Genomic DNA, 24,590 nt, shown 5'->3' with positions numbered 1-24,590 from the left:
ATAATTGAACTGGTCATCACAGATAGATTTATAGAAATACGTAAAGATCGATTCCTAGATCAATAATTTTTTTTTTTTTTTATAGATGATGACCTACTTAATTTTTTTAATTTATCTCTTTGTAAATAAATAATTATGCATCCGAAACTAATGAATTATAATAAATTCACTTCCGATAATAACACGTGTTTAAAGACTTTTTTTTTCCCTTCAAAAATAGCAACTTCTCCTGTCATGGCTGTGGCCGTGCCGAGCAGGCGGACGGATTCAACTTTTGCTTTGCTGGGAGCATTACGCGAGTGTAGGATGGCCAAACAAACAATTCAAAGGCCCAACCGCTTTTGTGCGACTCCTTTTTTGGGGTTTAGTTTTCTTTGTTGGAGGGCAAAAGGAAGGAGGCGATCCTGCTAACCGATCGCAGAGGACACAGATTTTCCTTCGCCCATGGCCATTCCTCCCTCTCTTTTCCTCCATGTCGTCACCCTCATCTTCATGTCCTTCTCGCCCGTCTCGCATATTGGAGTTTCTGCCGCTGGCGACGCCTCCCAGAACGCGGAGCCTGCCCCGATTTCGCCTGGATGCAATGTCACTTCCCAAGATGTAAATTTCCTTTCCTTTTTATTGTATGTTCATCGTATCTCTGGAATTTCAGTGCAACGATTTGGTAAAACATCTGAGTTGTTATTCCATTGAATTTTTTCAATGTCAAAATTGAGTTTTTTTCTGCCAATGTATTGCATTGCCTCTACAATCATTTCATTGTGAAAATAGTCCATTTGGCCAATTCCATGATGGAGGAACCAAAACACTTGGCAAATTCTAGAATGACAGTTCCAATCTTTTCTTTAAGAGGAGAATAACTGCTCGTCCTTTGTAACCTTATATTAGGGAAAGATATTGACAAAAGATAAGCTTGTTTAAAAGCCCAACACTTCTTTTGCAGGTTTCCTCTTTTCACACTATCCAATCTTTTTCTTCCATGCCTTTTTTACTTCATCCTTTTTCTCATGCTCTTTCAATAGGAGTTCCTTGTAATGATTATTTACGAGTCCATATTAACTTAATCGATATTGGTTCTCACTATGTTAGTTTAATGTCGATAATAGCAGCCACATTTTCATTTTCATGCATTTTTTTCTTAATATTCTTTCTAGATGTTGTTAGCTGGGCATTGAAAGACTAATGTTATAATGAGCGATTAGTTACTTGTGTAATAAGACTACAACAACAATATGCCATATTTGCTTTTTAGTAGAAATTGACATTATATGCAATTTATTCATCAATCAACTCTTTTTGTACTCATTTCCAAGCAATTTATTTCATCAATTGGTTTTGATCAAAAGTGGTTGATAGATTTAGAGAGCTCAGAATGAGATGAAACTAGTTTCTATATGTTCATCTAGTTCTCTTGATTATATTTATGCCCTCAAACATCATTGTGATACATCATATTGAAAGCAACAATGTTTTGAACACGAAATGGGCATGAGAGATGATGTTAGAAGCTTGTTATAATTGCCACGACGATGATACTCACTGACTGACACCACAAATATGTTCAATGGACTCGTATATTTTCGAAGATATCAAATTTTTAATTTTTTGAATGGCATAGGTCCATCAAGCAATTTTGGCCAAAAGTAGTTGATGGACCTAGAGAGATCGGAATGATATGAAACTAGATCTTATGTGCTTGTAAAGTTTTCTTGATGCCCTCAGACATCATTGTGATACACCATATCGAAAGCAATACTTTTTTGAACACGAATAGATTTTTTTAATCAATTGCTACCTTGTAGCAATTGATTTGGAAATTGTTCATTAAGCATAGTGGTGTCCTGAATCGATTTCTCTATTTTAGTAATCGATTAGGGTAGGCACAAGCAATACGGAAGGGTAAAAGTGGAATTGGGTATGTGATTTGGTAATTTTGAAATTTACCTACGTGATTTGGGTATTCGACAACTTTGGCTGTGTGGTTTAGTAATTTGCCGATATATTTAGGCTTGCCCATTAGCCTAATATCCCACTTCTTATGCCAAAATATAAATGAAGATTTCCTAGCACTAAACCCTTCATGTTCCTCTTTGGTATACATCAAAACGATTCTATAAATTTCATTCTCCTCCTTCATTCAACCATCTCTTCATAATTTTATTCCTTAATCCAAGAAGTTCATCTCCCTTGATGGCTAACCGTCTCTTTCTTTACGATGGAGCTGGTCTTAAAGTTTAGAAGGCCATCTTTTTTCTTTATTTTATTTAAGCTTTGGGTAGTAAAAAAAAACCGTGGTCTATAAAAAGATAACAATTTCTCTGAGCTTATTTCATAGATTCAAATTATAGAAATAACCTCTTACAATGCAGGGTAAGACTACGTACAATAGTGAAAGAAATTACTCATGCTAGAGGGGGGATGAGTAGCGTGTTTAATAATTTTTTAGATGATAGTAAATAACAAATAACCAATCAGAGTAGTTTGCAGTAAAAAATAACTAAGTAAATTTGTAGTGAAATAATAACCAAGTAAATTCGCATTGGAATAATAACTAAGTAAATTTTGATTAAATATTTTGAAATAGAAAATTTGATTAAATAATATTAAACAGTTAATATAATAAAAGTACCACACAAACACATGCGTTTAACATGGTTTAACTTCCCTCCAATGTTCCTATGTCCACAGTGTATAATCCATCAGATGGATCACTCTTGAATTTCCTCTAAAATATCTCATTTCCAGAAAACTTCTAGAGGCGGAGAAATCTCTTACAAGATAATAAGCTAATAGATTAAAGTAATAGACAAACAATGTAAGGCAACAAAAATAATAGAATAGAAATTTGACGAATGGAGTTGCCCATTGAACTTGGGAAGCACTTGTGGGCAGCGTAATAAGAGATCAGGATCTCGAATATGAAACTCAATTTTTGTGTTGCAAACAAGAGCCTCGACATTTCTTTTATAGAGGTCTGTTGACCGCTGATGTGGCACATGCACGATCAATAAAAGTCTTTTCGATCACCGAAACCCTACTTACTTGGTTATTGATCTGATCCACTTCGACTTTAGATCTGGTAATGCAGTGTATTTTAGTCATCTAGACTCCTTTTGGGCTCTTGGAGCAAGGCCAACTTTTATCCCTTGACCGTCTCCTTTGGATTGCCACATCTAGACTTTGGGTTGCTTGGAAACACTTCGGTGGTTCAGACACTAAAGCCGCTCGGACCTTGTTCCGTTCACCTGAAAGTCCACGACCTGGTTTGGTCGAACTTATCTACATCAAGTAGCTTGAACCTCTTCCGATTGCTTAGAACACCAAGTTGCTTCATGCACGACAAAGTTAGTCCATAAAACATTTTCTAAGCTTTGGATAACAACTGTTGCCCACCTTGAATTTGAAACACAGGACAATATCTTAGTCAACTTTGCCTCTAGTTGTTAGACTACCTTCGACCCCAGAAAGAGTAGGCACTCCTCACCACTTTCTATGTTAGAAAGTCTCTCAGCTTATCTGCCTAGCACTTACCTTGTCAAGAGCTCTTGCAGATCCAATAGGACTTTCACTTCTTCTGATGTCTGGTCACCTAACCCATTAGGACTTTGGATCACCTGATTCACTAGGACTTTCATTGCTTGGTACCTACCAAGTCTTCAACCGCCTAGTGTCTAGTCACCTATCCACTAGGGTTTTTATACTACTTGTATCTGGTCACTTAATCTACTAAGACTTCTTTCTTTATCAAGTATCCTACATCCCTACACTTTACACACATCATATCCACAAATAACCTAACTTTAAACACACTATACATCAAAACATATGTTCGATGTGGTGCTCCCTACACCAACAAATAGACCCATCCGACCCTTCTCGGAACCAACATTGTTGGGAATTTTGTGCGCTGCCCTTGTATTCTATATGAGATTACCATCCATCTATTTTTTTACTGCAAAATAACTAGCCAACCTAAGGTTGAGGTAACTAGGCTAGGAAAATATAAGACGAGTAATTTGAGACAAGGTTTAAAATTTCGATCCATGCCGAGGTTTCGGTATCATATCGTGCCGTGCCAATATGATTCGTTATTTTTTAATTTATATATAGTAATGATAAGATAAATATGTTTATGGTGTATATAAAATAAGTTGTATATTGAATTTGTATGAGTTCTCAATTATTGAATAATTTAATATTGTTAGAAAAATAATTAAATATTTTTTAAATAAAATTAATTTATTAATATCTCAAATTAAAATTGATCTATCTATAATAATAATTCTATAAATTAATACAAAGATATATAATAATTATATAAATTAATTATTTATTCATTTAATTAATTATTAATTAAATAATAAAAAAATATAAAATAATAAAAAAATATTAGAATATAAATTTAATTTATTAGAATATTTAAAAAAAATAGATTTTTTATTTTTTTTAGAATTTTTAAAGATTTTAAATAAAATTTAAAATAATATAAAATAATAAAAAATATTAGAATATTAATCAGAATTATTAAATTTTCAAAATAGTAATTAATAAAATTTATTAAATTTATTTTAATTTTAAATATATTTTTTATTAGAATAATTTAATTAGGGTTTATAAAAGCTTGTTCGAAATATCACGCGTACCTTAGGAATTGTTTAAATTAATTAAATAGAAAATTAATTTTAGAAAAAATGCCGCTGCCTGCCCTAAATGCACTGCTGCCCGTCCGGGGTGGATAGGGGACGCGTCTGGCGGCGAGGGAAGCGTCGCCAGAGGCGTCCAGCAACACCGGAAGCGTTGTCGGAGGCTTCCGGCGGTGCCAAAGGCATCACGGGAGGCATCTCGCGATTCCTTCGGCGCCGCAAGAGGTGTCCCACGACGCCTTCGGCGCGGCTGGAGGCTTCCCTATGCTTCCGGCGCCGCCGAAGGCGTCTTGATGCTTCCGGCGCCGTCGGAGGCGTCTTGTGATTTCTCTGGCGCCATCTGCGACACGTCGAGATAGGATGCCTCTGGTGTTGGTTTCGCCCGCCCGGCGGAACGGTAAAAATCGTCTGTGTTAGGCGGCAACAGAACGACATTTCTTTCCATGATTTGAGATTAGGCTATGTATAGCATGGTTAAAATATTTTCTTTGATTTATAAATTTCTAGTTCCCCACTCTTATATTCTTTGGGCTCTAATGAGATAAAATTAATAGGATTATTTCTAAGGAATCTTTTACAATATTAGATCTTTACATGTAAAATGATTAAAATATGAACATGGAGAGTATATTGATTATGATGAAGCCCTAGAGATATTTGATCAAATAGAAAATTGAATTTTATCTATTGATAATGCAAATTTTTATAATGAAAATCATTAATTTGTTTGGAACAAATTTTAAGAATGCAATTAAACAATGTAATAATGATTCTAATTCAGTCACAATAATAAAAATTTATCCAACTATTTTAATAAAAAAGATAAAAGAGAGATCAACAAGGATAAATATGGGAATTGAAAAAAAAATAATGGAATTTTATAAGTAAATGGGAATTGTAAATTATTAAATTTATTAGAATTACTATAAACTTTACGTATTCAATAGTTAGTAATCATATTGACATATGACTCTACGGTAATTGGAAAATAGATTTTAATGTATAGATAGCTCAAGTTTTAATTCATGCTATCATGCATCCAGTGACATAATTTGATGAAAAGGGTGTGCAATTATAAAGTTTCCATTCTTAATTCCCTGGTTTTGATTAATTAAATTCTAAACTCTGTCTCAAAACATCTATGCATGTGTTTTCAGTCTTTGAATAGAATAAGCAATGTTGTTGAGTCTCTAGGCATGTAATATTTCAAGTTAGCTGCTGAATGTTACATCATACAAATGTTTTTCATTGATTAATATGAGTTGGTTGTTATGCCCTTCCTTGTTAGCGTATCATGCAAGTTTATTAACAGTACTCATTTTATGCAACATATAAAAAATGAGTTGATTGTAAATAAGCAAATTTGTTTTGTTTTTTCAGGTTTTGATAAAGAATTGGATTAATGGTAATGAAAAGTCATATTTAGAAGGACAAAGTGCTAGATTCGGTGCATCTTTGCCAATCAGTCTTTCCAAAGCAATAAAACTGCCAGCTGCTCTTGCAAATCCATTTGACTCTTGCACTAAATTGTCTTCAAAGGTCGAATTCCTTCATGCCTGCTGGCCTACTGTTTTAATATATACACACACACAGACACAGATGCTTATGGAGATTTCTCACTGCGAGGTCCTAAATATATATAAACCTGAAAACTAGTGACCAGAGATATAGGGAGGAAGAGTGAGAAACTAAGAGTAAATAAAGAGGGCGGAGATTAGAGAAAGATGGCAAAAAGAAATTAAACAAAAAGAATTAAGAGAGACAAGCTAAGTAAGAGGGGTCTATCTATAATTCTATACTATAAAAAATACATTAATTCTGCAGTTCTGTGAATATGGCCTCTTTACGATATTCCCTCTACAGTCAATATAATTAATATTGTGCGTTGGTAGAGAAATTAAGGGGAGCTTGAGTTTTCTATCTGTAGGGAGGAGGAATTGAAGTAGTGAGATTCAAAGAAATGAACAGAGGTCCTTCATCATTATAAAGTTGTTCACAATGCTTCTACATAGACATAAAAATAGTTCTTATTTTTACTTTGCTTGTCGTTTGCAGGTAAGTAACTCAATTGTCATTGCAAAACGTGGGAATTGCAACTATGAAGATAAGGCAAAAATCGCAGAGTCCTGTGGTGCAGCTGCTCTATTGGTGATAAATGATGATGAAGGTAACTGTTAATTTACTTTTCCTTAATTTTTCATGTCAAATTAAACTGAGTAACTAATATGTGGTGTGAAATCTTTAACATAGATACTCCGGTAATGGTCTGCACTCAAAATGATACTCCACCTAATATATCTATGCCAGTTGTGATGATACCAAAATCAGCTGGGGATAGTATAAGTGTGAATTTGTCAACTGGCAGTAAAGGTGAGTATCAAACCTCTTTTCTTATGTATCATTACTTTCATTTATAACTTGCTGCCTTATTTGGTTATAGAAATAGTCCACATCTTGACAAGTCTTGAAATATATGGAACTCACTTGTGCTATGCCTTCTAAGTACAAATCAAGGATTGAAATATCAAGCCAATCTGGGGTTTTGGTCCTCGACTGGCTCGAGATAGTGCCATATTGGTGTTGGAAGTGTGTTAAAGGAGGACAAAGAATGCTGGTGTTGGAGGAAGATGAAGAAGTGTAGGAGAGCAAACAAAATAGGGTGTTGGATAAAGCTTACCTGGAATGAAGAGAGGTCATGTGAGATGTGTTAGAGGAGATAGCTAGGGTTTTGGCATGGAGGAAGGGTTAGTGTAGAGGAGTGTGTCGATGGGTTAGGACATCGGAGAGGAGGAAGATGGAGTTCAGGGCATCATTGAGGAAGAAGGTGGAGCTTAGGGTGTTTTGGAGGAGGAAGGTGGAGCTTCTCATTGTTGTGATGGAGGGTTAAGATTTCTTGTGCCTTCTCGCATGCGTCATTGGGCTGAATAATAAATTCTGTCCATGTTGACCAACACAATTTGACCCTTCTGTCTATTGTGAAATAACCTGCTCTTATCAAATACCACATCATTTTTTGCTTCTTATAACTACCAAGGAATGCTAGTTTAAATCCTTAGGAGCACAAGACAATAACATCTTCTTGCTTAACATAACTATGAATTTGATATTGGTTTTGGTATTTTCCCAAAACAGTACCATCTTCTTGTCAGACCATATCAGATGTAGTCTTAGATTGGTCTTTGCTCCTATGATCTCCCTCCTCCCACTTGGCTTGTTTCCCTTCAACACCCAGAGTATAGCAATTTACTAGTGAATCAAATTAAAAGGTCTTTAACTCAAAAAAGTAGTAAAAGTATGTCAAGTAAAAACATGCCTTACCTATTGGGGTTTCCTACTAATTCCTTTCTAAGGAACCTATTTGTAATACTGTGTTACAAGGTTTCGAGTATTATTTTATATTAATGATTAATTAACATAGGTAGAGGGACAAACATTGGTGATTGGAATTTAATAAGATGCCCATAACATAAGATGGTATCAGAAACATCATGCTATCTATCCCAATGTTGATCTTCTAGCACCTCCTACATTGATCTTTTCGCAAGCCATTGATGTTCCTCTAGCATGCACATGGTTTGCAATGCCTCCTCTTCTAGTCTGAATGAAAACTACTTTGCTCTTCGTGCCTCATCAGCAAGTTGCATTGCTTGATGGTGCTTATTAGCATACTGCATTTTCATTCCCAGTTTGATCTAGTGTCCTGTATCTTTGTGTCCTGTCTCCTGTTTCCCAATTTAGCTGAACGGACAAGAAGGGACCAAGATGGTTGCGAGGAAGAACACCACTATCACATTCAATAAGATAAGGGAGATTTCCATATTGTTTGTCTCAATTCTGGCTCGTAATCATCCCTGCTTCTTCACAAGATAAATGTTTGCTGGAGATTAATTAATTCTTCAATATTTCGTAAGAGATTAATTGCTCCTTCAGCACAACCCTAACTGGAAGAAATTTGTTGAGGACATTGTATTTTAGATTTTGCTTTGGACAAGAGTTGTTTCTGCTGTGCACAAGAGTCGTAATAGGTATTTTCCTTCTCTCACTTATTGCTGAGTAGTTTCTTTGATTTTTTTCCTCTAATTAGAAAAAAAAAATCCTACATCAATATCTTCCATGTGGACTTCTTTACTATATGAGTTTGGGATGGATTAGACTTCCTGCAAGTTACTAATTAGATATCTATTAAATTTGATTGGATCATACAGACGCTATTTTTTGATTTCTTAGTATTGGCTTTAGAATTATAGATCCGAATTTACATGTTTTTATTATATAATTTCCTTGTTTGTCTTGTTTTGTGAAGCCACATGATTGCTCCAAATTATGGAAAATTTGAGTAAAAAAACACAGCAGTCTAAGGTCTTTGAGGTTGTTCTACTGGTCAAAATAGGCTCAAATGCAACCATAATTTAAATTTGGGAATATTCAGAATATATACTACTCCCTTCATCAATATTCACCAAGCCATCTTGTACACGCCTCACATGTAGAACAGTCGGCCATTGATACCTCTTTCTTTTTGCTAGAAGGCATTGAGCAAGCTTCTATTATTCCATTATCAATTCTCTCTATTCTTTGTGTCTAATTCCCTTATGTTTTTTTTTTATCTGTTAGTAGTAAGATTATAACCGACCCCACCTAGTGGGATAAAGATTGATTGATTGATTGTTGTTGTTGTAGTAATAAGATTAATAGATCTTTAAAATTCTCCATAACATTTAATCTTATTGTCATTTAAGACTTGTAGACAGAGAGGTGATTGGTGTTGAACATTAGTATATTAACTATTGCACTAACTCTTTTTGCTTTTGTGGGTGAACCCTTTGATCTTCTTCTACAGATGCCCAGTCACCAAGAACATTTGACTCTTCCTAATCTTCAAAACTTGATGCCTAGTTTTTTCGATATTAAAAGTCTGAGAGTGTCCTTCAATTAAGAAAACATTTTCGATTTATGTTTTCCAATAATTTCTATAAATGAACTTTTGTATCATTTTATTTATTTCATTGTAATATTTAGTTTAGTTCAAAGTGCAAAGTGCAAAACTAGGGTGCACAAAACAAGGAAAGAGAAGAAAGCTGCGAATCGAAACAGCAGGCTTGGAATAAAAGAGATAAGAACTTACTAGAAAGATGCAGACTCTTCTTATAACAAGCTTACAATACTCTTTCCTTGTTTTGTGCACCCTAGTTTTGCACTTTGGTATCAGAGCTGACGATGATGGCAGTTGTTCTATGCCGGCTTTTGCTGGGCCTGATAACTCCCAATTTTAATAAAGCTTGAACATGTCGAGTAAATGCCTCCTTTTGATTTGGAGTTAGGTGTTTCAAAGGCCTATCTTCTATAATAAAATCCGGATTTTTAATATCCAGGTGGCATAGAATCCTGTTTTTCGACCCGTGCTGAAGAGGATTATCACCAATAAAACCCTGCTCCTTTAGTTCTTTTAGTAGAGGACCAAATTGTTCTGAAAATTATAGAGAAGATTTTCCAATAGAATAAAATACTATCTCTTTGATTTGTAAATATTCATCCTCTTCAAGATTAAGTTCTTCGATAGTTGCTGCCGTAGTTGCTGAAGGGAGTGTATTAATGATAGTCAGGTTTTTGTAAAATGTGACAACATTACCTTCTATCCTTACCCCTCCATTCATGGCTCGTATAAAGTTGCAGCCTATAATCATCTGTATCTTATCTCCAAGGATCATAGGAAACTGTATGTGTATGGAATACGGAAATTATTGTCGCCAATAGTCATTAATCAAGGTTCAATATTGTGCCAATATTTTAATGCATATTGTTGGTAATGGATTGGAGTTGAAGAAGGAAGGAGATGATGCATAAGAGTCTGTGCCAAGCATCATTTTAAATCTTGTACCATGTCAGGCAAAATAGTTGAAATTTATCATTCTGTTAAATTATTGAAACTCAATACCACTCATTACACAATGTCTCATTCCTTTGCTTCATCTCCTTTTTCTTTCAACCTCCAACCTGTCCTTGACACCATACAATGTCAATACGATAATGGAATAGTATCTTTCAGGTCAAAGACCAAAACTACGACATGGTTCAAGATTTTGAAACTTAGTACTGAGTGATATCGAGTTTAAGTGATTTACCGGAATGATACGTTTCATGGTATGAGATTCAAACCATGATTGTAATATTTAGTGTCTTAGTGAGGGATGTTTTGAACATATTTTCAAATATTTAGTTACTTATATTGATGACTATTCTAAAATGGTTTGTTTTTTCTAATTTTCTGAAGACTATTTTACTTTGTTTTCAATATGCGTAAAGTACAAACCCCACATTGGTATATTCTTGTCACTCTTTTAAATCTTTTACCACTAGCCAGGGTAGTTTTCATCTGTTACCTTGTCCTTGTACACCCTAGTTTTCATATGTTATCTTGTCCTCATACAATCCTACCATAATAGTGTAGATAAAAGAAATGATTGCCACTTGATTGAGATTTCTTGTACACTTCTTATTCCCATAGGAGTTCAGTTTAGGTTTCAAGATGGTATCAGCCTTTCTACATGCTAACATATAAATTTCATGTCTCTTCTTTCCTTTATGGTCAAATTCTCTTCAGTATCCTGTTTCCACATGATTATCTATTGTGTCTAGCCTTGAGGTATCTGAATATATACTTGTTTTGTCATTTTTTTTATCTCCCTACAGAGCTAAACTATCCCCTTGAGCAATTAAGTATATCTATTATACTTGGTTTATCCATTTTTTTAATCTCCCTACAGAGATAAACTATCCCCTTTAGCAATTAAGTATATCCTAAGTATATCTTCCTTAACCACTCTATGGTGTAGAAGTGGTATTTATTGTTATTTTGCTGAGTTAAAATGTGGATTTTCTTTGATTCAGCTTCTTTAAGATTATTCCTCCTTTTATAAATTCCTCATCTACTTCTGAGTCTATGATGTGTATTATCAATCCCTATGCCCTATTTGATTACCTTCTCTGTCTGCCAACAAGATAGCTGTCACCTTTGAGGACCTTGGTTCTTCCTATCTCTTGTAAAAAGATACTTGTTCTTATGCCATTTTTCATCCCATTTCTCTTTTTATATCTTAAGTTGCAATCTTAGTTATCATTGTTTTGTTTCTTCTTTGGCTTTGCACTCTATCCTTGACATTGTTTTAAAGGCACTTTCACATCCAAGGTAGAGACAGGTTATTGTTGAGGAGATGAAAGCATATCCTCATGCTACTTGGGTATCAATACCCTCTTCATAACAATCCATATTAGATTGCAAATGAGTACTCATGATCAAGACATCATGAATACTGAAATCTATGAAGTGGAATAATATCTAAGATCACTTTCGTTCTACTATTCCTCTCATTAAGAACTATATTTTAGTGTCTTCTTCATCAGTTTAATATTGAGAATATCTTTCTTTATTGTGGGACTTACAGAAGGGGATAGCGCAACGATAAAGTTGCTACTATATGACCTTGAGATCAAGGGTTCGAGTCCCGGAAACAACCTCTTCTAACAATGCAAGATGGAGTATGTACAATTGACCCAATGTAATCCGATCATTGATGGGAGTTTTATGCACGGGCTACCTTTTTATTGTTGGACTTATGATGTCCGTCGATTACATACACTTGTATGTATATTTTGACGCACATTCACTTGTTTTCTTTGAATATGTTCTATGCTATTATATTCCTCTTTATCATATTTTCAGCATAATTACTATATTTGTCGGAGATATGCTCGTGCTTGTTCTGTTTTTGACAGGATGTATTTTTGGAGTGAAGAGTTAAGGCGTGCTTCGGAGCGACCCAAGAAGAAGAGCAGGCCCTGCCGTGCCTCTTAACACGACCGTGTCTCCTCACCCGTGAGCAAACAGACCACGACCGTGCCTCCCGGCATGGTCGTGCCCCTTCACCAGGCCCATTCAAGGGCAGGCCCTGTGGTTTCACAGGGCCATGTCTCCCAACTAGAGCTCAATAAAGGTCAATCCATGTGGAAACACATAGCCATGTGCTTCTTCCAGAGCCATATCAAGGTGTGGCCGTGACCTGCTCTATAAAAGGGGAGTTCTTCACCTTTTTAGAGGGAGGAAGGTCTTCCCTTTGGGAGGACTAATTTTGGTCCAGATTTGCTGATTCTTCACACTCGGATTAACGATCCGAAGTTGTTTTTACCCTCTTCTTCATCTCCGGAAGCATAGGATTGGATCCAAAGACCTCTCGTCGTTGGCTAAGCTTTTCTCCCTCTTCTTCTTAGATTGAGTTTTTAAGCTTATAATTTCTATGTCTTTGGATCCATCTCCTCTTGTTGTGGAGTAGATTTATTTATTCTAGGATTAAGGGAGCAGTTGTGATGTGTAATTGATGTATACTCTTTGAATTTGCCAATTTTCTATCCATATAACATGTTTATGCCTTGTATCTATTTGATTAAATGTGTGTGAAGTATTTGTGCTTAGATTTCATGTTTAATTGAATGATTGTATTGATTTGTTCGCCTCGTAAGGGGGATGCTTTAGATCGTATGATCGGGAGCCCTAACGACAAGGGTATCTCTTTAACCGAATATCTAGAGTATTGCCTTGAAAGGGAGGACAAATCTCCATAAGGAAGTATTGAATTATGCTTAATGAACTATTTATAATCCTCTGTTAGTAAGTGTCTTGCGTAACCTACTGAATATATGACCGGGAGCCTTAGTGATAAGGGTATCCTTTTAACCGGACTTCCTAGGTTACCACGTCTACTTAGTGATATTGGATACCAATACAGATAACACTCCGACATGATCGTCGCTGGTAATGTCGGTATCGAGTTAGATTTCCTACATGCGCATAAGGATAGAGGATGGGTAATGGGCAATCCTTAGTACATTAATTAGTGTCACAACAAAACCGAATTCCTAGAAACCAAGTTTCCTCAATCAACTTTATTTCTTAGCTCTCTCTTCTCTTTGCTTCTCTCTTGACTTTTGTGCATAAATTCACAACATTCGAGTATTTAGCTAATTAATGATGCTAAGTCTCTAGTGCTTAAATCCAATCCATGTGGGTTCGATATCTTTTATTATTGACAACGTAACCGTGCACTTGCTGGAGCGTAACAAGTTTTTGGTGCCGTTGCCGGGATTGTGCGTTTAACATTAGTTGACGAACACTTGAGTCAGTCTAAATATTGTTTCCTTGTCCTTTTTTGTAAATATTCCTGCAGTTTCTTTTTGCAAATATCTTGCATTTTCTTCTTTTAATTTTTGTATTTTGATTTTTGCTCTTAAGTTTCTGCATTGTGATTCTTGCTTCTAAGTTTTGCATTTCTTGTTAGCAAATAAATTGCCCAAATAAAGATGGTTTAGAGGCCTCTGAAAGATTATGTTGCTCCCAAGTCAGCAAGAAAATTGGGCCCTATTGTGCCACCAAAAATTCATGCTCCCAACTTTATTCTCGATCCAGCCTTTATCTCTAAATTTAAGAATATCAGTTTGGAGGGTCAACAAAAAATCCTTACCTACAACTAATAGAGTTCTAACATATATTGCAATACATTGAAATATGAAGGGGTCCCTACTGATTCAATTTTGTTGATAGTTTTTCCTTTTAGCCTTAGAGATGCTACAAAGATTTGGTTAGATACTCTGCAACCTAGAAGTATCAAGACTTGAGATGAATTAGAGCGAAAGTTTTTGAACAAGTATTTTCCCCCATGGAAGACAACTCTTCTGAGGAATCAAATCTTGCAATTTGAACAAAAAGAAGAAGAGACATTATGCCAAGTATGGGATAGATTCTTAACTCTTTTATATCAATGTTCACATCATAGGATCGAGAATGGGCTGATCATCCATATATTTTACATAGGGATATCTTTCCATTATAATAATCAGTTGGATTCGGCAGCCGGAGGTTCTTTACTAAACATGGTTAGGTGAAAACCTAATGACTCTTCCCCTGAGAATTCTAGAGGTAAAAAGATTGGGAGTGGAGTTGATTGAAAAAGGGGAACCAAGTCAAGAGAGCGGTGGAGCCCCAAACCCTTCAGAGGAAGACATTCATCTTCATCGTGAAGACTTTGTGGAACTGTTTCCTTGGTACAGTGGAACTCTGACATAGATGCTAGTTGTATGACTTCTTTAATTGAAACAACTCTAGATAAGGATTGTGAAGATGCCATATGCAAAGATAGATATAGTAGTGGTGGTTTGCTCCTACAAACACTAGAAGACCCTCTAGAGGAAAGCCTAAATTGTGGAGAAAAGGTGAAGCATGTGCAAAGATTGGATAGAGTTCTTGAACTAGCACTAGAATATGAGCAAATAAAGATACTTAGTAGAATTCAATTGTACCTGAAATTTTACCACCTCAAGTAGAACTTAAACCCCTACCATCTAACCTCATATATGAATTTCTTATACCAAATTTGACCTTTACTGAGATAATTAATGCAAATCTAACTGAGTTTGAGACCAAGAAACTAATAAGAGAGCTGAGATTGCATAGAAAAGTGATTGGGTATACCATTGATGACATTAAAGGAATAAGCCCCTCTTTATGCATGTATAGAATTTTATTAGAAGAAGGCCATAAAAGCTCAGTTGAACATCAAAGGAGACTAAACCCTAATATGAAAGAGGCGGTTAGAAAAGAGGTACTGAAGCTATCCAGGGATCATTTATCCTATTTCTGATAGTGAGTTAGTAAGTCCAGTGCATATAATTTCAAAAAAAAGGTGGAATGATAGTAATAAAAAAAGAAAGCAACAAATTGATCCCAACTAAAACAGTTATCGGATGGCGGATGTGTATTGATTATCGGAAGTTTAATAAAGAAACTAGAAATGATCATTTTCCCATTCCCTTTATTGACCAAATGCTTGAGAGACTGATCAGATACTCTTATTTCTGCTACTTAGATGGGTATTCTGTGTTCTATCAAATTGCAATACACCCCCATGATCAGGAGAAAATTACTTTTACATGCTCTTATGGAACCTTTGCCTATTGACGAATGCCTTTTGGGCTGTGTAGTGTCCATGCCACTTTCCAACGCTGTATGATGATGATCTTTTCAGATTTGATAGAAGATATAATGGAGGTATTCATGGATGACTTCCCAATGTACGAAACTAATTTTAACACATGTTTATCAAATTTTTCTAGTGTCCTTCAAAGATGCGAAGAAATGAATTTGGTTCTCAATTGGCAAAAGTGTCACTTTATTATAAAAGAGGAAATAGTTTTGGGACATAAAATTTCAGAGTGTGAAATTGAGGTTGATTAGGTAAAGGTAGAAGCAATTGAGAAACTCCCCCACTAATCAATGTGAAGGGAGTAAGGAGCTTCTTGGGACATGTCAAATTTTATCGAAAATTTATAAAGGACTTCTCTAAAATCTTCAAACCATTTACCAATCTTTTAATTAAGGATACAGAATTCTATTTCAATGAAAAGGAAGCCTTCAAGAAAATCAAAAGCGCCTTCATTCCGCCCATGTAATTCAAGCACCGAATTGGAAACTTCCGTTCGAAATTATATGTGACGCTAGCGATTTCACAGTAGGAGCAGTATCAGGGGCAAAGGAAAGATAAAAAGTTATATGCCATCTACTATGCTAGCAAGTCTTTAGATGATGCCCAAATAAATTACGCCACTACAGAAAGTGAATTATTGGCGGAGTTTTTTGCATTTGATAAATTTAGATCATACTTAGTGGGTTCGAAAGTAATAGTCTATACAGATCACGCAACCATACGGTATTTGCTCAGTTAGAAAGATAACAAATCACGACTCATTAGATGGATATTGCTTCAACAGGAGTTTAACTTAGAAATCAGAGATAAGAAAAGAGCAGAAAATATGATAGTAGATCACTTATCTAGAATATGACAAGATGGACAAAGAGATTCAGACAATGATTTATCCATCAACGATTCTTTTCGGACGAACATCTTTTATCCATATCTAGTGTAAATGTACCGTACGTAGTATGCAGATATCGCAAACTACCTTGCTAGCAAGGTTATCCCACCAAATCTTACTTCCAAATAAAACAAAAAAATTTCTTTGACGTCAAGTATTATGTATGAAATGGACCACTCCTTTACAAGAAATGTGGCAATGTAATCTATCGAAGATGTGTTCTTGAGGAAGAAACTAAAGAAATTTTATTTCATTGTCATACATCATCTTATGGAGGGCGCCTTGGGATTGCTAAAATAGCTACGAAGATTTTACAAGCTAGATTCTTTTGGGTGCACCTATTCTTGTGATCGATGTAATAAGATTGGAAACATCACTAAATGACATGAGATGCCGCTGAATTATATTCTTGAAGTTGAATTATTTGATGTTTGGGGAATAGACTTTATGGGACATTTTCCTTCGTCATGCGGACATAATTTCATTTTTGTTGCAGTTGATTACATGTCTAAGTGGGTAGAAGCTATAGCTTCCCTACTTGTGATGCCAGAACCATAATCAAACTATTCAAGAAGATAATCTTTCCTCAATTTGGTGTCCCTAGAGCAGTTATTAGTGATGGGGGGTCTCATTTTATTAAAAGACAGTTTGCAAACCTACTCAAGAAATATGGGGTTAGTTACAAAGTTGCAACACCGTATTAGTCGTAGACTAGTGGGCAAGTTGAAATTTACATTAGAGAGATGAAAACGATATTAGAGAAGACAGTATCTACATCTCGAAAGGATTGATCCCTAAAACTAGATGATACTTTATGGGCGTATCGCATAACTTACAAGACTCCAATTGGAATGACTCTATTTTGGCTAGTCTATGGGAAGTCGTGCTATCTCCTAGTGGAATTGGAATACAAAGCTTATTAGGCAATTCAACGCCTCAATTTCGATTTGAAAGCAACTAGAGAGAAAAGGAAACTCCAATTTAATGAACTTGATAAATTACAGATAGATGCGTACGAACATGCCAGGTCTTATAAAGGAAGAACAAAGAAATGACATGATTAACACATCCTACGACGGGAATTCAAAGAAGGAGATTTAGTATTATTATTCAACTCAAGATTGAAATTTTTCCCCATAAAGTTAAAATCACGGTGGACGGGACTATTCAAAATTCAAAAAGTATATACATATGGAGCAGTTGATATATGAAATAAGGAATTTGTACTTTGCAAAGTGAATGGGCAGCGATTAAAGAGGTACTTCCTTGGGATGCCAATTGATGGAGACGAGAGACTATTTTTTTCTGAACCATGTCTCCTATAATGAACTTAATAGGGGTCGAGCTCATGACTTTAAATGAGCACTTCTTGGGAGGCAGTTTAGGGGTTTCTTCATTATGTTTTTCCTTTTTCATTCTGGTTTTTTGTCTAATTCATGTTTAGTTTCAGTTGCAGGATTGAGGAAAATAAAGAACTCTAGAGAGCGGACATATTTACCAAGGCCGTGCCAAAAGACACAGTTGTGTCTCTTTGGCTGAAGCCAATACAGGGTGACCGTGTGATTTCACACGGTTGTGTGAACTCACTCGACACCAACATGGTATGGCCGTGTTGAATCACACTGCCGTGTGAGCTCACCCGAAGCCATCACGAGGTGGCCGTGTTGTTTCGCACGGCCATGCCACTGATAACCCAAGGCCCAGGCCTATTTCACCCTTGGCTAGGGCATGGTCATGTGTTTTGACACACGACCGTGTCCGCCGCCACACCTCCCATACCCCTCTTCCACTTCTTCCATAATTCCTCCATTTTCTTTCTTCAACTCTTACCATACACTGTCCCCGCCCTCTCTAGAGTTCTCACCTCTCCTTGGACTTGGCTTCAACTTCCTCCGTGATGTTGAATCGGCTAAAGAAGGGATTTAGCTCAAGAAGGATGACAATCCCACAAGCAATGGCAAGAAAAAGATTGAATTTTTGGGAGAACCAAATGCACACTTCAAGGGTATATCTAATAACTTTGGTATTATCTTTGATAATGATAATAAAAAACGTCGATATGATTCATTGTTAAAACATTCTATCTTGTGTATCAAATATGTGGACTATGAAACCTTAAATGTTTTAGGTTTTAAGGATGATATTGATTGACTTTTTAGAAGAATAGGATGGAATAGCTTTATGTGCATGAGATATCTAACATATCCTAGAATAGTTTGGAAATCTTAGGCTCCATTAATTGCCAAAATATTCGAGGGTTTCTGTTTGTTCAATAATAACTATGAATGAACCCTTGATGATTTTAATACATGCTTTAAATTGTCATGTGATGGAACAAATAATATTTCCTAGGTTCGATAATTCAAATAGATGGTGGTTTATTCATGGTAAATCTATTTTTGGTCCACACTCATCTAAGACTACTAATATCACTAATCCAATTTTTTATTATCTTTAGTTGGTTATGAGAAATACGATATTTGGACGTGGTGATGGTGAAGGTATAATGAGTCTTTCTGAATTATATTATTTGTGGCTGATGGTGGAAGATGTTCTAATTAACTCGGGATTTTATTTTTTGAAATACCTTGTGAAATTAGGAAATTTTCCCTCCACTAGTCCTATTGTTCTAGGAGGATTGCTTACCCGTATTGTGGTAGCACTAGGTAGTACTAGACTACATCTTAATTACCGGATGATGTTCGAGTCATGTAAGTTTGCTTAGAAAAATCAAAATATCTCTATATTTGTTAGTGCTACATCAAAAGCACCAATAAAATAAAATAAATATAAAATTTTTTAAGTGTTGCACAATGCAATTACTTTGAGATAAAAAAATAAAATATATAAAAAAATAGCCTTACATGTGAAAACTAAAAAGTTACCCCATTGAGACCGAGTTAGGTTATTGGGGAAATAAATGCTATATTTCTCTTAATATCGAGCACAACTTTGAGATAAATTAAGAAAAATGAACAAGTGTGTGGCAGGTAAGTGTCTATTGCCACAAACACAAGGAATTCAGTTAAATAACGAGTTGAATATGATTAGGGATTGAAACTTGAAGAGCTTAGGTCACTCATCGCACTGTGCACGAGAACTTATATTTAGTCCATACTTAGGTTACTCTATAATTATGCTCACCGATAAAATTAGTTGATAGAGTTGGATTGATTCACTAGAGATTATGATGCACTATATTAGTCCATGAATCTAGATTGCGGAGTTTTGCTTGAGAACTGCACGTTTTTGTCAAGAGAAAAAAAACGACCAATACCACATTGTGTTGGACTTGCACTCCTTCCTAATGTGGCTGTAGTAGTTAAGTCATTTCCACCGGCACCGACCCATTAGCGACACTATGTCGCATATGTCGTTCATACTCATATTGAGTTCGAGAAGCATTGAGAGTTGCTAAAAGTTCTTTGTCATTTGGACCTTTACCTCAACCTTTAAATTCATTAAAGATTGATTATTTAGAGCTTCGGCTATTAAAAAGTTTGCGTTGTTGTTTATAATTTAATGTTTTTTTTTTGTCATAAAGTTCCTTTTTTCATTGAACGAACTTCTTGAGAAAGTTTTGGACATTTAAAACATCCGGATATCTACAAACAAGATGTTATTTTAGGCATGTAACCCCACTGTCATGTCCAATAATATCGCAATGCAAACATTGCCAACGAAATTAATTCTCTAATTGACGTATGTATCTCTAAGTTAGATTATAAAATTATTATTTTGGTGTCATAATTTATGCATTATATAAAAGAATAGTAAAAATATCAAATACATCATAATAATATTCGTAATTATAACTTTAACAAGAATAATATAAAAAATTAGCCGATAAAAATTACAAAATCAATATCTAATTTTAATAAAAATGATAAATAAACTAAATATTTTTATATATAAATATTATTTAATTTTTTAAAATAATTATTAACTATATAATAGAATTTTTATCTTAATTTATATAATATATATTTACATAATTATAGTTTATATATTTATATATAGTTTAAAACTAAATTTATTCAGAACATTTAAAATTATATATTTTCAAAAATTATTTAACAGTTTATCAATCCTTATATAATTTCCTAATTTATGATTAATTAAATTATAAAATATTTTACATACCAAATAAGAAATTTAGACATTTTATAGAGAATAATTAATAAATAATATTTATAATAAGTAAAGTTATAATAGGACTCCTTTTATAGTTTTATAATAGTCCAGTTTTATTTAAATTTATTTAAAATTTTTATTTAATGTATAAAATAATAATAAAAATATTAATTTATATATAATAATTATATTAATTAATTATGACTTCATTTAATTAATTAATGATTTATATGATGTATATTCATGATATTTAATGTTTATATTACATTTTAAAATTAAATTTAAATATTTTAAAATTATTTTAACAATTATAAAATTTTGAATAATTTGTAAATATCTTAAATTATTTATAAATTTTAAAAAATATTTTAAAATTTTATTTTATTTTTATAATTTTAATATATTTTTAATTTATAAAAATAATTTAAGATTGGATTTTGAATAAATTACAAATACGAAATTAAAATTTTTAATTAATTTTATTTTATTTTTAATTTTTTAATATTTTAATAAGGAATCATAAAAATATAAATTTATATTTTATAATTATATTGGTTAATTAACCGTTTATTTATTGAATAATAAATTTTTATAATATATATAGTTACAATAATAATAATAATAATAATAATAATAATAATAATAATATATTTATATATATGATTTAAGTTTTATGTTTTATAAGTAGTTTATATAACATTGATGTAATGAATATAATATCAATGAATATAAAAACAATTTTAACTTATATATTTATATTTTATTTAAATATAATGGTTTTAATTAAAACCATTATATTATATTTTTCAAAAAGACCCTATTCCTTCCTCGCAATGCTATTCTTTTCTTGCGAACTTGCTTCTCCTGAATTCGTTTTTTTTTTCACTCCACCGCTTCCGTCCTCTGCTCAATCCTACTGCCTTTTAATTGACAGCCAACATCTCCCCTCTCCTCAAACTGAAAATTTACTATGGCTATTAGAAGATTCGTCGTCGCCTCGTCGTCTCGCCGCCTCATCATCTCACCACCTCGCTGGTGCTATTGATCTCTCATCGCCGACCTAATCTCTCATCGATTGTGCTCGTTGATCCTTTAGTCTTCATCGTATATAGCATTTTTGTTATTAACCATACTCTCATGATTGATAGAAGGAATTGATTCGATTCGTTCTGTCGTGTACTGTGCTACAACTCAACGCACGTGATGATGCATCTCCCGTGTGTGTTGTGCCGATAGGGTGCTGGGACCGGTCCCATGGCGGAACTGTAAAAGCAATTTGTAGGGCGGCACGACACTGTTTTTCAAACTGTGGATTTTTACCTTGTAAAGAGAGACGATTGTTGTGACTCACATTGTCACACAAGAAGGGTAGCAAACTAGATTTGTAGGATTAGGTGATCAAGATAAGCAATAGTGAATGAGAGCATAAAAGAATAAAAAGGACAATCCAGAGCACAAAGCTCTCGCCATGCGGGTTTCGAGGAAGGGTCTATTATATGCAATCTTACCCTGCTTTGTAAGAGGTTATTTCCGTGACTCGAACCGGTGACCTCCAAATCACACGGCAGCAACTTTACCTTTATGTTAAGGCTCCCCTTTATGAGAGCAGAAAAGAATCTATAAGAAAATACAGGTGAAAGAAAAATGTATTTGGAGGAGAAAAGGAGTTGTGAAGGTGTAAGGGAAAAAAAGGACAGGGATTATATTGGTGGAGGGAGTGGAGGAGAAATTAGGATTTACAATGATGAAAAAGGTGTATCGAGTAAAATTAAGTATTTTTAATACTGTTGATGGGAAGGGAGTGCAAACTGCCATGTTGTAACCTACCCTTGCCCTTGAGGTAACTAGAGAAGATAATCCTAACCTGAAAAGAACACATGCTCCAATATACGAAGAATAAAATATTGTATTGTGTTGTTAAGAGAGACTATTACACCATATATTATATATTTATTGACTCAAACGTAACACCATATAACTAAACCGAGTGTGGGACTAAACCTTGTATGGTTCTAATAGATTTTGATAACTCTAAAAATTACAAGGCCACTTGTTTGGACCCGTCTATTTGTTGATTCTTGATATCATAGTTATGGATAATGGTCAGATTCAACCTACTAGCTCTGTATATTTAAAATCAAAGAACAGTAGCAACCAGTTGAATGTAGCATATCATGATTCATTATCAATTTACATTCAATATTTTTATCTTTTCCTTGAGGGTACTAGGTGGTAACGAACAGGTATACTTCAAGCTTACTAGCCTGGATTTATTTTTCTATACCTTGATTGATGTCATTTCTGTTTTTTTTCTTTTTTTTTTACTTTACTAGTATTTTCTAGTATACTACTATTGTCTATGACATTGATAATCCAGAATTAAATTCGTATTAACTACTTTAATTTGCATCAGTACATTAGTGCATAATGAAAATTTTCAATCATTCTCTTACCATGATTTAATGTTTGTTTAACAGTGGATCTCCTGTTATATTCACCCATTCAACCCATTTTGGACATTGGAGCTGTGATCTGTTTGGCACTAATGGCTGTTGGAACTATTGTTAGTGCCTCAGTTTGGGATGAATTTACCTCTCAGCCAATTGATGACAATTATGATCAGTTGGAACGGAAGGTTTTTTCCCTACCTTATAAGTTATTCCAAAATTATTTCTACTTTTGTCTAGTTTTTTTTTTCCTGATAGTGAGAGAATATTGAATTTTAAGTGATCTATGGCAGGCAAAAATGTTTGCTATATTATCAGTTTGTTGTAGCATGCATGGATTGGCATGCATGATTCCTTCATCTTTCATATTTAATTGTTGATTAACTGAACAATCTCTTTCAATCAAATCATCCATTGTTAATTAATTACAAACTTGTGCATTTATTGCCTCATCTTCATACCTACTTACAATTGCTTCAAGAATCTATATGATTACCATCAATACGTGTAGCTATAAGCAACAATTATTTAGCCCTAGCAAATGAGGTAGATCAGAGGTCTTTCAGCAAAAGATCGACAATTCATTTTAGTATAATGACAATATTGAGAGAGGTTTAACTTTGTCGATCTCGCCTTGAATAAGATTATTTTACATTTAATATTCTATGGGGACACCTCATGGTAAAAAAATTGGCCAGCGCGACGTATGCGTAGCCGAGCCATCGCGATGCGTTTAGGGGACCTTGAGGCACGCCGACACCGGAGGTGTGTCGTGCCTGTGCTAGTCCATGGACAGTGCTTGTGTCGGGTGAAACGACTCAAATATTCACAACAAAGTTCTTGAGTACTCACCCTCTCCCTTCAATTTGGATTAGGCGATTCAAGGTAGAATTTTGCTTCGTCTTCTTCCACTTGTATATTTGAATATATTTCTTCAATCTTTGTCCATTACTTTAAATATCCCTAATGTTTCTCTCTAAATATCCACGGCTCTAAATGGATACACTCTCTTTACTTTAAAAGACCCTAACTATCTTGATTTCAATTTTCCAAGGAAAAGTTTAAGCCTCGAATTAAATAATAGTACCCTGTCTTCCTCGTGAAAGTCTCTTCTCATGATATGCTTATCATTCCAAGTGGTTCTTTCCTTGCATGCTTTGGTATGCTCATACACATCTGGTCGGATTTCTTCCAACTCGCTCAATTGAAGTTTTCTTTTTTCTCCAACTATCTTTAGATCGAAGTTTAGTTTTTGATAGCCGAATAAGCTCTATGCTCCAATTCCACTGTGAGGTGTCAGGGCTTCCCATAAAGTAGCCGAAATGGAGGGAGTTTTATAGATTGTCTGATATGCCTATAGTGCGTCATTCAATGTAAGGGACCAATCTTTTCGAGATGTTAAAACTTTCTCCAGAATACTTTTTATCTCTCTATTTGATATTTCTAC

General features: G+C 34.4%; 1 protein-coding gene across 1 annotated transcript; it reads left to right on the top strand.

The window, feature by feature from the left end:
* The first annotated feature begins 235 nt into the window (after positions 1–235).
* On the top strand, positions 236–23,523 carry LOC121998206 (signal peptide peptidase-like 2). Its single transcript, XM_042553001.1, has 6 exons — positions 236–600; positions 6,024–6,182; positions 6,699–6,810; positions 6,894–7,013; positions 23,174–23,331; positions 23,437–23,523. Exons 1-6 carry the CDS (start codon positions 445–447, stop codon positions 23,521–23,523), a joined length of 792 nt encoding a protein of 263 aa, XP_042408935.1. The 5' UTR covers positions 236–444.
* Positions 23,524–24,590: the final 1,067 nt, after the last annotated feature.

Source organism: Zingiber officinale, chromosome 1A (genome assembly GCF_018446385.1).
Source record: "Zingiber officinale cultivar Zhangliang chromosome 1A, Zo_v1.1, whole genome shotgun sequence".
Classification (NCBI taxonomy): domain Eukaryota; kingdom Viridiplantae; phylum Streptophyta; class Magnoliopsida; order Zingiberales; family Zingiberaceae; genus Zingiber; species Zingiber officinale.
This window is presented reverse-complemented; position numbering and strand designations above follow the sequence as displayed.

What these genes read in the sequence shown, in the direction of transcription:
- LOC121998206 (XM_042553001.1), top strand. Translation starts at nt 445, where the DNA reads ATGGCCATTCCTCCCTCTCTTTTCCTCCATGTCGTCACCCTCATCTTC. An exon ending in GCAATGTCACTTCCCAAGAT is followed by an intron (nt 601 to 6,023) that starts GTAAATTTCCTT and finishes TTGTTTTTTCAG; the next exon opens with GTTTTGATAAAGAATTGGAT. An exon ending in ATGATCAGTTGGAACGGAAG is followed by an intron (nt 23,332 to 23,436) that starts GTTTTTTCCCTA and finishes GATCTATGGCAG; the next exon opens with GCAAAAATGTTTGCTATATT.